This window comes from Sinocyclocheilus grahami, unplaced genomic scaffold (genome assembly GCF_001515645.1).
Source record: "Sinocyclocheilus grahami isolate Dianchi unplaced genomic scaffold, SAMN03320097.WGS_v1.1 scaffold1045.1, whole genome shotgun sequence".
Lineage (NCBI taxonomy): Eukaryota > Metazoa > Chordata > Actinopteri > Cypriniformes > Cyprinidae > Sinocyclocheilus > Sinocyclocheilus grahami.
In genome coordinates this window covers 328,692-343,952 of record NW_015506224.1, presented here as the reverse complement: position 1 = coordinate 343,952, position 15,261 = coordinate 328,692, and the positions used below count along the sequence as shown (strand labels likewise).

Below are 15,261 nucleotides of genomic sequence, written 5' to 3'. Positions count from 1 at the left end.
CACACACACACACAGGTTTGTTTTTGTGAAAAGTGGGGACATCCCATAGGCGTAATGGTTTTTCTACTGTACAGACCATATATTCTATTGCCCTACACCAACCCTACCCCTAAACCTAGCCCTCACAGGAAACTTTGTGCTATTTCAGATTTTCAATACACTCCATTCTGTGTGATTTATAAGTGTTTTGAAAAGTGGGGACATGGGGTAATGTCCTGAAAAGTCACCTTCTCCTTGTAATACCTATGTCATACCTTTGTCATTATACAAATTTATGTCCTCATTTGTCACAAAAACACGTACACACACACACACACCTCATTCTTGCTATCGTAAACCCATTTATAACTGAGTGCAGTGTAGAGCTGACTTTAGATTCAGCTGGAAGTTACTCAGCACCTGTAGTATTGATTTTTCCTTGACTGCGCCGTGCATAAATTATTATCGGTTTGATAAGTGGCTTGTCTGAGGAAAGGTATACAAAACAAAAGAGGCATCTCATGAGTCATTAAAAAAATTTTTAAGAAAACATTATGACACTGGAAGCTGTTAAAAAATATGCTGCATTGTAACCCGATACAGACAGGCTTGACAGCGGAAATGGCCCTTGAACAATCTGCGAATAAATTAATTGGGAGGCTCGGAGGCAAATGGATGGTTGAATTGCGTTGTTGTCGAACAGTTGCGCGCCCCAAAAATATGCGTCTGCATTTAGACATGCTTATGTAGGTGAGACACAGTGATCGAAAGAGAGATTGTGTGTAGATTTCTTTGGGGACAGGGTGTGAAGATCTATGCGTGTGTATGCGAGAGAGACAGTGTCCAGGTCCTATAAAATGCCGCCTTTAAAGGACATCATTAGCTATGCTGCTAAGTGTCCAGGTCCTATTACCTATTCCTATATATCTCACAGCGGGGTATGTTCTCTACATACATTATATTTATGTATTTGTGTTTCTTTTACTGTTTTCTTTAAATGATTGTCCCATTATGTACAATGCCTGCACGCTATTGGTCAAACAATTGTTCAGTCATCACTTTCAGCAAGTATGAAAACAATAGAATTGTTTGTTTGTTTGTTTTTCTATATATATATCATAGCAACATATATAATAATTTCCACAAAAATGTCTGGTCAATTTTTTTAAATTTTTTTTCTAGTTCTAAAAAAATGTATTTGTGGCCATTAAAAGTAGCTGTCTATTCGGACATTTTTTCATAAGCAACAAAAATATTGCTAATATTTTGTTAGGTTTTACCTGTGACTTAATTTATTTATTCACTCTTAAAAGTGTAAAATCGAAAGCTCAGGATAGATGTGTTTGGAATTGTGCATGTTTTTGTGCCAATCAGCATTATACATTTTCTGCAGCTTTAAGGTGAGGTCACACTAGCGAAATTTAGGCAAATTTTTTTCTCAGTTAATAGTATAGCGATGTATGAAACATAGCACACACACTTTAAAACAAAGCAGATTTTGTTTGGTTGATGCGGCAAATTCACATAACCAACTTGAGTGAAATCTGCATGGGGAACTTTTTTGCACCCACACGAAACTCACGATCGCAAAGATTCCTATTGAAGTGACTGGAATTTTCACACAAAATTTCACAGAGCAATGGTAAATGTGACCATACATTTAGGGTAATCAATCACATGCTCAGCTCAGGTTATTGGCTCAAAAAGTTTTATGATCCTATGACCAGAGGTCCTGTGGTAGCCCAAAACTGAGAATGGGAGCACTTTCCTATCAGCATCCCAATAGTGGTACCTGTTGGTGTGGATGACAAACTGCAGCTGTCCTGCTCTCAAGCTTTTCCTTTTCCCCCTCCTTACCTCAGACTCCCCCCCGCCACCAACACCCAGACAGTGGGGGCGATATCCCCAGGCTGTCTCTTTTGGATCCACAACCCCTTACCCAGAACCCCGCTGTGAGATTATAGATATTGAAATCTTTATTATGGGGTTTATGCTTTAGGCTATAATCTGCAAAGGCAAAAAGTGGTGGGGGGCAGGGGGACTAGCCAGTTGACCTGTTTTTCATCCCATTTCAATAAGACCATGACCATATTTCCCAGTGTTGCTGTGTTTTGTTCAGATCTACTGTGAACTGATGTGTTGTCATGCAGGCTTTCCGCTATTGTCTATATTTGCTTTTGCCACGAGCGGGTCGTCGTTTGCTGTTGTTTGTCCAATAATAAGAGAGAGATGTTTTTTTAAATATATATATTCTTGAAAAGGAGCTTTTACAAATTAACTGATGTTTGTTTATGCTTAGTTTTAAGTTGCATTTCCGTGGAGAGGAGGAGATTGGCACTGTCTATAGTGCTGAGATGTGTTTAGGGACCATTCAGTCACTGTCCATGGTCCTGAAAAGGGCTCTCGGAATTATATTTGACACAGCTCAGAAACCAGGATATAGTGCACTCTGCTCTCGTCCCAAATAGCGCTTAAGGCTGACGGCAGCCAGGGACTGCTCCATTTTGAGCATGTCAGGAATCTTTGCTGTTTAACTCTAATGTTGGATCCCAGAGGTTCTTTACACAAAAGTGTGGGTCAAACATTTGCTTCAAATCCAAGATTTGTCAGTACAACTGTGGCACTGCATTGAAAGCCAACCTCGCATGCATGCAGAGCAAAGCTCTGTCTAGTCCAGCGGTTCTCAACATTGGGGGGGTTGTCATGGCCCAGTAGGAGGCCTCAGTAACCTTTCAAGGGGGATAAAGCATTCTCAAATTACTTATAAATAAGTACATGAATTAAAATAAATAAATAACAAACATTTTTTAATTGACAAATAATTAAATGCTTTTAATTAAGAATTGAAATGCTAATTCTTGCTATTATTTATTTATTTATTTATTTATGTATTTGATTGATTGATTGATTGATTGATTGATTGATTGATTGTAAAATATAAGCAAGCAAAATATTTGAAGTCTTCTTAAAACCTGACATCTAATTTGATCTAAAACATTTTCAAGAGATATTTACACATGCTGTGTTTACTTTAAACAGTTATAGGTTATAAATAGAGTGAACAGTGTGGCTGTTTTATATTTTGTTTTCTTCCTTTTAAAATGGAACAATGTATTATTGTTAACTACTATTTAAATGTATTAAAACCAACATTAATAAAACTACTTCAGCAGAAATGGAAACATCATAGTTGTGTAGGCAGTCTTTTAAATAATAACCTTGACTGTAGGGGACTTTGGAGTAACAAAGGTTGAGAACTGCCAGTCTAGATGTTGTTCTAATGTAATCCAGCCTTTCATGCAACGTGTTAACAATGAAAAGCATTTTATTTCATTCCTATGCAACCTGTGACTCCTGATGGCACATCCATTCATTTCAGCCCCCCCCCCCCCCTCTAACCTACCACTTTGCACAATCTAAACCTGGTCCTGTCTGGACTCTTGCCCCCTGGCTCGCACCCACCTCCATAATCTGCCCTCCCCACAGGGCAGAGTGAGATGGGAAGCGATAGAGGCCCTCCACCGTGCTGCGATTATCAGGTCAGGAAGGCTCTGTGTGTGTTAAATGTGAAAGAAGATTATATGGATTTAACTCTCTGCGTCTGGCGTACAAATTCCAATCACATAACATATCCCTTCATGTTCTATGGGAATATAAAAAGAGAGGGAGAGAGAGTGATGGATGGAGAGGGAAAGAATCCAAACCCCCACCTTACCCAGTAAAAGCTTTAGCTCTAATCTGAGCCTTTCAATTCTCTAGCATCACTTTTTTCATGTTTTTCATTCTATGTTTCGCATGAATTTATATTTTACATTTTGCATGATTTTTTTTCTCAATAAAATAAATATTATTATTGTCCTTTGTAAGCCTTTAAATGGAGTAGCCTATAACTGTCACAAGTAAGAATAACATTATTATAGTCATTACATGAATAGAATATCTTCTTGTGTCTTTCGAAACCCATTTAACTTACTATTTTGTGTGGCACACACTAAGAAAGATATTTTATAGAATGTTCAAGCTGCTTATTTCCATACAATTAAAGTGAACTTTCACTGCATTAAAACAAGCTGCATTTTCATTTTTAGGTGAACTATTCCTTTAATATTTAGTGTTATTGGGTATGAATTCCAATTTCATATTTATTTTTATATATTTTGATGCTGTCTGTTCAGTATGCGGAAGCTTATAGGTACCTCATTGATTTTAATGACATGGTAGCATGTCACCATTATTCTTTCGAACACAATGAGAACCACAAGAATGGGGGTTAATCCAGAAATTGTTGACATAAACCTGGTGGGGGGGCATTAATTAAATGTAATTGCCTTAGAAGAAAATTATCTTGCTTTGGGCTTGTGTCTCCCTTGGCTCGGAGCCAGAGCTGAGCTAAGCAGTTCTCTGAATACAAAAAGATACAGAGCCACCCCACCCGAACCATGTAATCCGTAATAGAGCCTGCAGATAATAGAGATGCCAGAATGGTAAATCGCTAAAATGCCGCCTTTAAAGGACATCATTAGCTATGCTGCTAAATTAGCACGCGTGTTAATTTACGCAAACCGCCACTTTTTTTCTCTTTTCTCACAGTAGTCTGGATTTGGTAATACACCAAGAGCGAATGATTGTCTGATCCACATTAGCTGTCAGAGAGGTTTGTAGATACATTGTGGGGATTCTATGACCTATTTATTCTCCTATCAGACGGCAGCATTCAGCACGGCTCGCACCGCACACATATTAGATTAGTGATATTCTTTAATGCCTGGCCTACAACTGTGCTGTTATAGCTGTCATTGGGTTAAGGTTGGACAAGTCGTTTTGGTAAGGAAGCATCTGCCAAGAACATACACAGGAAAGATGTGAATGGAAAGTAAAGATCCACTCTTGCTGTGGACAAAGTTGGCTTTTGTTTGGAAGCCTCACCGATTCTTGCATCTGGCTTTGCTCATTTACTTCTGTGTTTGCTTTTGTGGAAATGGCAGCATTTTCTATTTTACAAGGAGTCATATTAACATTCTATAGAACTTAGTCAGGGTAGCGCCATATTTAATTTTTGGCATGAATGAAAATGAGATTGTGAGGGTTAGAACTTAGTACTCTGCGTTAAATGGATTGTACTGTTCTTTACAACAGACAGATTGCTCAGCTTACGAAAGAAAAAAAAAACGTGTGAGTTAGCAAAAAGGATGTGATCTAGGACCTTTAGTGTGTCCCATTGTAAAGACTGTAAAGGCCTGTTTACACCAAGAACGTTAACTATAAAGCTAAGTATATAATATTGTCTGTTTATTCTAAACACACAAATTCTCAAGCTCATTATATAAGGATTGATTCTGATTGGGTGCCAATGTTTTTATCATTCATCAACTGGAAAAAATTGTTCTGAATGTGATTCTAGCGATATCGTTTCTCTATGCCTTTATCATTATTGCTGTGGTGTGGACTCTGCTGTTCTTTGTTATTGAGAACGATTTTTAGAACTATATCTTTATTGTTGTCTTTATAGTTATCATCCTTGTTGTGAACAGGCTTCAAGTCTTTCCTTCACAGCCACGTTTACGTACGTGTTAAATTCAATATGGCGTCTAGCCTGACTAAGATGCTAAAGAATCTTGGGTACATTTCCCAAAAGTATAGTTAGCCAACTATGGTTGCAAGTTCTGTCGTTATCAGCATAGTTCAAAGATTTGGTGTTTACCGAAACCATAGTTCCAATTAATACTGGCTAACAGTATTGGAACTACAGCTCTCGACTTAGAAGGTTAGAAGTATAGATTAATTATACATCTTTCAGTTTATCAAGAGATGGTCAACACAGTCTTTCAAGAGTGTGAATGTGCTAATGAAAGAACATGCAACCATAGTTGGCTAACAATACAGGCAACAAATGCAACCTTTAGAGGTTGAATTTGAAATGACACTGCTATTGTTTCATTCTTGAACCAATTATTTAGCATAAGTTATTATTACCACCTGTGTGACTCAAATTGTAACAAATATGATGAACCAACGTGGTTCGAACAACAGATGTGTGATAAAGTTCAAATATGAACCAACTTGTTCCAAACAACGAACGGGCGACAAAATAACTGCGGCTTTTGGAAGCAGTTATGACTAGCTACAGTAGTTAATTTCTCCAATGTTGCATCATACTGTGGTAATCACGCATCAGTTGTGATGTCAACATTAAATATGTTGAACCAACGTGGTTCGAATTACAGATATGCGACAAAGTACACATATGTTGAACCAACTTTTCCGAATGATGGGCGTGCGACAAAATATCTGTGGCATTGAGATACAGTTATGACTAGCTAAAGTAGTTAATTTTTCCAGTGATGCATCATACTATTGTAGCTAAGCATCTGTTGTGACGTCAACATCAAATATGTCGAATCAACTCCGAACAATGGATGTGCGAAAAAAGTAACTGCAACTTTGGAAAACATTTGTGACTAGCTACAGTAGTTAATTTCTCCAACTATGCATCATACTATCGTAGTTAAGCATCAGTCGCAACGTTGACATAAGAAATGTCTAACCAACTTGTTCCGAATGCCGGACGTGCGTTAAAGTAACTGCAGCTTTAGGAAACAGTTGTGACTTGCTACTGTAGTGACAAGCTGACCTAGCTTCCCCATATAGATTGTGCACTTGGTAAACGACCAGAGGCGGACAGTAACTAAGTACATTTACTTGAGTATTGTACTTACGTACACTTTTTGAGTATCTGTACTTTACCTGAGTATTATTTTTTCTGGAAACTTATGACTTTAACTTCACAATATTTGAAAGACAAATATTGTACTTTTCACTCCACTACATTTCTATCAAGATCCTCGAAGTAGAAAGTCGTTAGCAGCTTTGAAAGTCAGTGGGTGATTTTTTTTTTCTTCTCTAAAACGTGACTTTCTTTTTTCAGACAGTTTATCAGTAATCACTCATGGGGCTACATAAAGTGATTTCCCAGCATTTTTTGAGCACTGACCAGTTCCAAATGTGATATTTATTTACAACAATTCAATAATAATAAGTTAATATTGTGGTTTATATTAGACACAATATTGTCTGATTTCGCTAAATTGTGTAAGTGAAAATATTACCTATATAGCCACATAAGAACTGTTGTGCATCTACTAATAAAACACAAAAGGTGTTTGACTTAAACAGCACTGCAGACCATTCTGTGTATGACATCAAAGTACCACTAGAGTGATTAGACAGCATTTTAAAAATGTTTGTTTTGATGTCAAATAAGTCTTGCTGTTTTGCATTTTTGTTAAAGTGGTGTTGCTGTTGTAAAGTTATACAGCTACAGTTGTGTTGCTGGGTTTTAAAGCAGGTTTGATTTTTTATTTTCTTCCTTATCAGTCTGTATTTACAGCAATTTCACTGTCCACTCTGTTCAAATGTGGATGAATGGTTACACATAGATGTGTCCAGAGTTGTGTGAGATCACTACCATCCTGCTTTTGTGGGGGTGGGTAGGGGTGTTAAATAATTATAAATTAAAAAACAAAAATTCCCATAGGTTTTTAACATTCTAAAAGCTCATTATTCCAAAGATACTACAAGCTAGTCAGTCTATTCAGTAGGTGTAATGTATTGTAAGTTGCTTCAGAGGTATTGCAAGTATTACATACAACAATAATAAAACAGTGCATTGACATAAATAAGGAAATTTACTTTTGGTACTTAAGTACTTTTAAAAGCAAGTACTTCTGTACTTTTACTTAAGTAAAAATCTGTCCTTACAACTTTTACTTGTAATGGAGTAATATTTGACCAGCAGTATCTGTACTTTCACTTAAGTAATGGAGTTGAGTACTTTGTCCGCCTCTGTAAACGACAAACAAATAATAAGATAAAGGACAATTTCTGGTTGCATCATCTTCCCAATCCAGTGATTGATTTCTAAATTTGAATTTAGTTGTGCTGACCCAGTGGGAACTTCTCTGGGATAATTCAATCAGAGCATGGCCTGCACTTTACCAGACATGAATGTGAGGTGGAAGTTTGCCAGAATGACACACAGTGCTTCTTTTACGATTTCAAAGTGCCGTAACTCAAAGGTACAAGTATGCATTGGCCCCTTTACCTGTCCAGGTGTTGATTTGAAGAATAAAATTCTTTGGTCACTTCACAACTGACCATGTTGTCTCTCTTCCAGTGCACAGCGAGGATGTGGTCTCGACGCGGCTGTACTTTGTGAATGCTTCCCTGCAGAGAGTGACCTTCTCCAGCTCAGTGGGGGTGTCCCTGCCCTGTCCTGCGGGTGGCGCCCCCCATGCCGTCCTCCGCTGGTACCTGGCCACTGGCGACGACATCTACGACGTGCCACACATCCGCCACGTTCACGCAAACGGCACGCTGCAGCTCTACCCCTTCTCTCCCTCTGCCTTCAACAGCTTCATACACGACAATGACTACTTCTGCACTGCCGAGAACCAGGCCGGCAAGATCCGCAGCCCTAGCATCCGTGTCAAAGCAGGTGAGACATGATCCCATCCATCCATCCATCCATCTGTCTGTCCATCCATCTATTCAATCTATTTATATGGTGGTGTAGTGCAGCGAGTAAAGGTCAGGGTTGGCAACCACTAAGTTTCTTAGTCAGATCTCACAAGGAACAGGCCATGACCGATTCTCACTATAACTTAAGTAGTTGCTTATTAGCATGCATATTAATAGCATATTGACTGTGCATTAGTACTTATCAAGTACATATTAATGCCTTATTCTGTAAGACCATATTTTAGACTTAAACTTAATATCTACCTTACTAACTATTAATAAGCAGCAAATTAGAAGTTTATTGAGGCAAAAGTTGTTGTTAATAGTTAGTAACTAGTGAGAATTTGTCCCCAATCTATAGTGTAAGCAAAACTTGGTTAGTCATTATATATAACACCTTAATTCTGTCAATAGCTGGTGGACAGAAACATTTTCTTAATAAATATGAATATAAATATAAATAAATATATCTGTATACACTACCTTTTTGTATTCAGTTTTAGTATATACACTATCAAGTTAAAATAATACTTTTATATTAATATATTAATAATATAAAATAAATTAATACTTTTATATTGATACTTTTACTGTCATAAGTGACAGTAAAGACATTTGTAATGTCAGAAAAGGTTTGTATTTCAAATAAATTATATTTTCTTATTTTTTTTCATTGAAGAATTCCGGAAAAAAAATCATGGAAATATTAAGCAACACAACTTTTTCTATCAACTATTACTATTTAAAAAATATTAAAATAAAGTTATTTTTTACAGTGTAGTAAAGTTTTAACTTTTTTTGTACTTTTATATAAAATCTACATTTCCCAGTGAAAAGGTGAAACCATGTCATGATTTCATTCATTATATTTCAGTGGTCCTCATAGTTTGGAAGTTTAAAAATAAGAAAATTCCATGTGTCAAATGGATTTATGTGCTTAGTTTTTCTGTAGGATCATTCTCAACACTTATATCTGTGATGGTCTGATTATCTCTCTTACAGTTTGATGTGTGTTACATAGCAGGCCCTTATACATTTTTATTTACAGCCCTTTTATTGGCGCTGAATTTTTTGAGCCTGTGCATATCCTTACTACAATCTGTGCACGGTAAAACTTTAGTTTGGGGACCAGTTATTACTATGAACTAGTTGCTTATTAGCATGCCTATCAATAACATATTGGCTGTTTATAAGTACTTATAAAGCACATATTCTGCATGACCATATTCTACATCCCTAATCCTATCCAATACCTCAACTATACGACTACCTTACTAACTATTAATGAGCAGAAGATTAGTAGTTTACTGAAGCAAAAGTCATAGTTAATGGTTTATTAATAGCGAGAATTTGACCTTAAAATAAAGTGTGACCCTGCACACTTGTACCCTGAAAGACTGCAATGGCTTTAGTTTTCATCAACATCTCTTTACAGACCATAATGCTCTGAGAAAAGAGCATAGTCAATGCAGGCGCTGTGGCAGAGGGGGGCGCGTGACGTTACAGGTGGAACATGAGTTCTTAACTTAACATCTGCAGTAACAGCAGAAGTAGCAGCCGCCATATTGCTAACCTAAATAAGAATGTAAGTGCCAAATGGATGTCCCAGTGGCCGGCATGTTGACCTGGCTGCTTTAAAAAGCAGCGCACAGACGGGCACACGGCGCTACAGACAGTTGGCTGACTGACCCTCCCACTCGGTGCCAAGGTCACCGCTCGTGAGTGGGGCTGGCCGCCCAGCAACAGCGAGGGATATCCATACACCTCCCTACACTCACACACTCACTCTTATGCCAGCCTGTGCAGTGCCAGTGTCCCTCCTGTCTCCCAGTCTCCATCTGTCCTCTAAGCTAGAGTTCCCATCTCACACACACGCACACACACGTACGCATTCACCTACTCTGAATTTCCCAGAAATAACCCCATTGAGCTCACACCTTCATAAATAACGTCAGCTTGAACGATTCTTCAAATGTAACCAGGCGTGTTCGGCCCATGCTACTTTTTCCACCTTACCCGCATTAACATTAAAGTCTCAGAGGATGGAATGAATTACCTACCAACCGGCGACAAGACGGGGGTGACTTTCGCCTCAAATAATTACACTAATTAATCAATTAAGTGCTGAGATGCAGCAAAACTGCTAGTGGACCTAGCAACCCACACAGAGCCCTGAGGAACCCAACACTGGGGCTCCCTCACCAGCCAATCAGATTCTGGCACTGAGGGGTTACCATGGGTACGGTGAAGGGAGGGGCAGGGTGTGGCGCTGAATGTCTCAGGTGGCACTGGAGAATGATGACAGCTGACAGCTCACTGTATGACACCATCCCCCCCATGCATGTCTCTGTCTCTCTTTCTCTCCCTCCTCCTCTTTTCTCACCCACTCTCCTGCATGCTGATCCTGTGCCAATAATAGCACGGGCACCTGTGTGGATAGCTCTACATTTATGAAAATCTCCCTATGAGGGCTTCATATGAGTGTTTGTGTGTTTCTCCTTGCACTCACTGTTCATTTTTTCATTTAGCCTTTTACAGTGTCTAAACTTTTAGCATGTCAGTTGTTTGTGTCCCCGTTTTCCTGTATACTATAGGCAGGCTATCCATCCATCCGTCTCTATCTATCTATCTATCTATCTATCTATCTATCTATCTATCTATCTATCTATCTATCTATCTGTCTGTCTCTCTGTCTGTCTGTCTGTCTGTCTGTCTGTCTGTCTGTCTGTCTGTCTGTCTGTCTGTCTATCTATCTATCCATCTATCCATCTATCCATCCATGCATCCATGCATCCATCCATCCATCTACCTACATACCTGTCTGTCTGTCTGTCTGTCTCACTGTCTTTATATCTATCCTTTGGCTGAGTATAGTGGGAAGCAGGTAATTGACAGGAGGTTAAAGACGAGTTAAATGCAGAAATTTGCTTAGCAGAAGCCATGCTATATTAACTATATCACTTCTATAATCCTAAATACACAGTAGCATGTTTAATGGAGAGTGTCGTACATCCTGTATTGAGTTTGTCTAAAGTCAGCTCCAGGGTTAAACACAGACCTCGTGCGATGAGTGTGGCAGGTGCACTGTGACACAGGCTCGCTCTTCCTTTCTTTCAGCCCTTTGTTTCTTTGGCTCCCTGCCTCCTGAAAGGTCATGTTCATTTTTTTTCACCATTACATTAATGAGCACCTTTCACCACCTCATTCTTATTCAATTTGGATCTTTTCCCCTTTTTTATACGTGATGAATAAGTAAATACGGTATTTGGTTTCTCTCAAGTTAATTATTTAAACGATAGTGATACAGGACTCCGTCCTCCTAGTGTGCGCAAAAGGAGAAAGAGAGCACCAGCCCGTGTGTCAGTCCGTTTCCAAGCAACCGATGAGTATAGTCAGGCATCAGTAACATTCTAATGATTCCGCACATGAAGACGGAGAGTCATTTGTCCATAAAAAATGCTATCTGCTATTGTTGTCTGCAAATTCATCTGTGAATTTTACGCATGCATTATTGAAGCCTCAGAGATGCTTTGGCTTGTTTATGCTCCTTCGACCGCAGTAAAACAACATTCCACAACCAGGTGTAGCGCAATCCGAGTTGAGGTGAAAATAAAACTAGCTAATAGAGGGCTGCTTTGAGTTAGTTTATCTTTAGAAATTCAATAAAGCCAGAGACTCGCAGTCAATCAATGACTGAATAAATGATTATTTGTAGACTATGGAGTCCTGAGTGTAATAGGGAGTTCTATTGATTTGTTATATTGATTCAAATCTCATCTGCATCGGTAAGAAGCTGGTTAGTTAACAGTGAGCAAATATACACAGCCTGTTTTAACTTACTCAATCATCTTTCATTTACATATTTTCACAGGCCAATTAAATATTGAGAAAGAAAGAAAGAAAGAAAGAAAGAAAGAAAGAAAGAAAGAAAGAAAGAAAGAAAGAAAGAAAGAAAGAAAGAAAGAGAAATATAATGACTGGGCTCAACGATTCATGACTTAACTATCAGACAAGGACACTGATTCGCCTCGCTGTGGGTGACACTGGCACCTGGCAGAAACCGTTATTAATGACCAAGGAAATTCACCTGCAAGCCAGGCGTTAATTATATATAGAAATAGAGGTAGCGAGTGAAAGCGAGACAGGAGGGGGTGGCCTCAGAGCGCGGTTGTGGGTGATTGCCACATTTCATGAATTCTTATGATCGGTCTCTTTTTTGATGGGTTGAAAAAGCTGCATGGTTGAATTGGCCGCGAATCCAATTGCAATACCCACAGAGTTCTCTGAAAAAAATCCCCCGACTGTGTGATCAAATTTGCGGCGTCATGTTCGTGAATGAGATGCCCTTGCTCTGCGTCTTGCGTTACTTCCCCAAAGATACGAGGGAGAAATTAAAATCCGTAAGTAAATAGATGTTGATGAAAGACACAAAGCAAATTGAGTCCCTGAAATTAAAATGAAATTCAGCGCCTCCTTTAATCTGCTCGCGCTCCCCTGTCGACCCTTTACCGTAGGCCGATCTCTTCACCCGTAAATAACATCTTTGTACCCTGCTTGCTTTGTGTGTTCTTCTCGTCTATTGATTTTTTCGTCCGGGTTCTGGTTGTCAGTTGCAGAGAGGGTCCCTTTAGTAGGGGCAAATGTTTCTGACAGCTCCAGAGGTTGTGCAGTGTCGTCCACTCGCCGCCGTCTGCATGCATTGCCAGGGTGATTTATAAAAAGGCCACTTCTTGAACTCTTGAACACCTCTTGACGAAAATAAAAACCATACATGTAAACAATTGACTTTAGTGTTATTATTAGTGCTGTAAAACGATTAATCGCGATTAATCACATCCAAAATAAAAGTTTTTGTTTACATAGCATACGTGTTTGTACTGTGTATATTTATTATGTATATATTTTGAAAATATTTACATGTATATATTTATATTCATGTCATTTATATTATATATAAATATATTTAATATGTAAACGTAACATACTTTTCTTAAATATTTACATGCATGGGTGTGTATTTATATATACATAATAAATATACACAGTACACACAGATATAGCATGCAAACAAAAACTTTTATTTTGGATGTGATTAATCGCGATTAATCGTTTGACAGCACTAGTTATTATTATTATGATTATTTAAAATGTATTACTCTTGGGTCTGCCATTAATATTATTGGTGATATTGCATTAGACGAAAATAAAATTTAATGAAATTAAATAACCAGAAAAGGATATCTCAATTGCATGCTTGATTAGAGGATTATTTTCTTTTTGAACAAGTCTGTAAAAATATAAAATATAAATTTACAATTATACAAAATTGAATATAATTATTTAATAAGTAATAAATAAATTCCAACCTCTGTTTTTCTTCTGCCTCATCATGAACAGTGTTCAGGGAACCTTACACAGTTCGTGTGGCGGACCAAAGGTCCATGCGGGGCAACGTGGCCGTCTTCAAGTGCCTCATCCCCTCTGCTGTGCAGGAGTACGTCAGTGTGGTGTCCTGGGAGAAGGACACTGTCTCCATCGTCCCAGGTAAGAAATACCTTGCATGGATGGGCTGTTAAAATAACCACAGATTTGAAATCTGTTATGTTTTCATACATTTTAAGTTCCTAAATCTGTAAAGGAAGCCTTGTTGCAACTGCAGTTTGCAGTTTATTTGCTCTGTCATTCAAAGGGTGGGAAGGTCATTCTGGTTTCAAAGTGTGGAAAACGATGGGTGTTATTTGGGAGTCTAAATAGGATCGGGTCAGCAAACTTAGGCATGCGTGAACATTCTGGACAATATATGGTTATAAATATATATTTTTTTGTGTATAGTTTAATGGCTGAAAGATTGGTGACCCTCTTACTGACTGCATAATGAATTAGGCTCAATCTCCAAAATTGATTTTGGACTTTACAATTAAATTTTTCATTTGTGTTTTTAAATTTTTTTTATTGAACATTCAACTGAGGTGTCAAAATGGAAACAAAAGCCCCTGTCTTTTATTCTTAAGGTCTCTGCACACTGAGTCCAAAATTTTCCTATGCATTTTTTCGTATTCGAAATACTAAAAATTCATCATGCACAGAAACCTTGCACACTGAGTCCGATACGTATTAATTAATCAGTTGCGAAAAATTCGCAAAACAGCACTAAATGGATTCTTCAAGCAGTGAGGATGGTTTTATTGTCTTCTCGCCTCTTAAAAAGAGAAAAAGAGAGGAAATATTGGGTCCATCCAATACTGCGATATAGAGAGGACGGAGAGTCTATTAACAAGAAGACCACCAATTTCTGTGAACTCAGTGTGCAAGGGATCTTTACGGTCCTTTGTGTGAAACGGATGAACTTGACAATCGCCATTCTGGATTTTAGCGTTCGCTGGTACGGTGGCTCTGAACTGTCAAAACACCTCTCAAAATGCCTGCAATGGATGCGAAAAATTTCGGAGGCAGTGTGTAAACGTGACTGACATAATGTGAGGTCGTATTTATTTTTTAAGGTGCGAAAATTTCGGACGAAATTTTCGGACCCAGCCTGCAATGACCTTTACTCTAATGTTCTCAATATGGTCTTAAAGAACTCTCTATTAATCAGTCCTAATTCATTTTGGCCTTTTTTAATATCTCCCATTTTGCCTGGATGGAGTGGAAACCGAAAAATAGGACAATTCAACAAAATGGAACTGAATCAAGACACGTAATGCTCTGTACCGTCAGAATGGATGATTCTCACTCAGTCTCAATAGTATCTAACACGGTATGCGT

General features: G+C 38.2%; 1 protein-coding gene across 1 annotated transcript in view; it reads left to right on the top strand.

The window, feature by feature from the left end:
• Positions 1 to 15,261, top strand: part of LOC107566081 (Down syndrome cell adhesion molecule-like protein 1 homolog) — a 160,354-nt gene that overhangs the window by 15,662 nt on the left and 129,431 nt on the right. The window contains exons 2-3 of the mRNA XM_016251458.1: positions 8,153 to 8,473; positions 13,894 to 14,040. Of these exons, the coding sequence (XP_016106944.1) occupies positions 8,153 to 8,473; positions 13,894 to 14,040 (468 nt within the window). The remainder of the gene's footprint in view (positions 1 to 8,152; positions 8,474 to 13,893; positions 14,041 to 15,261) is intronic.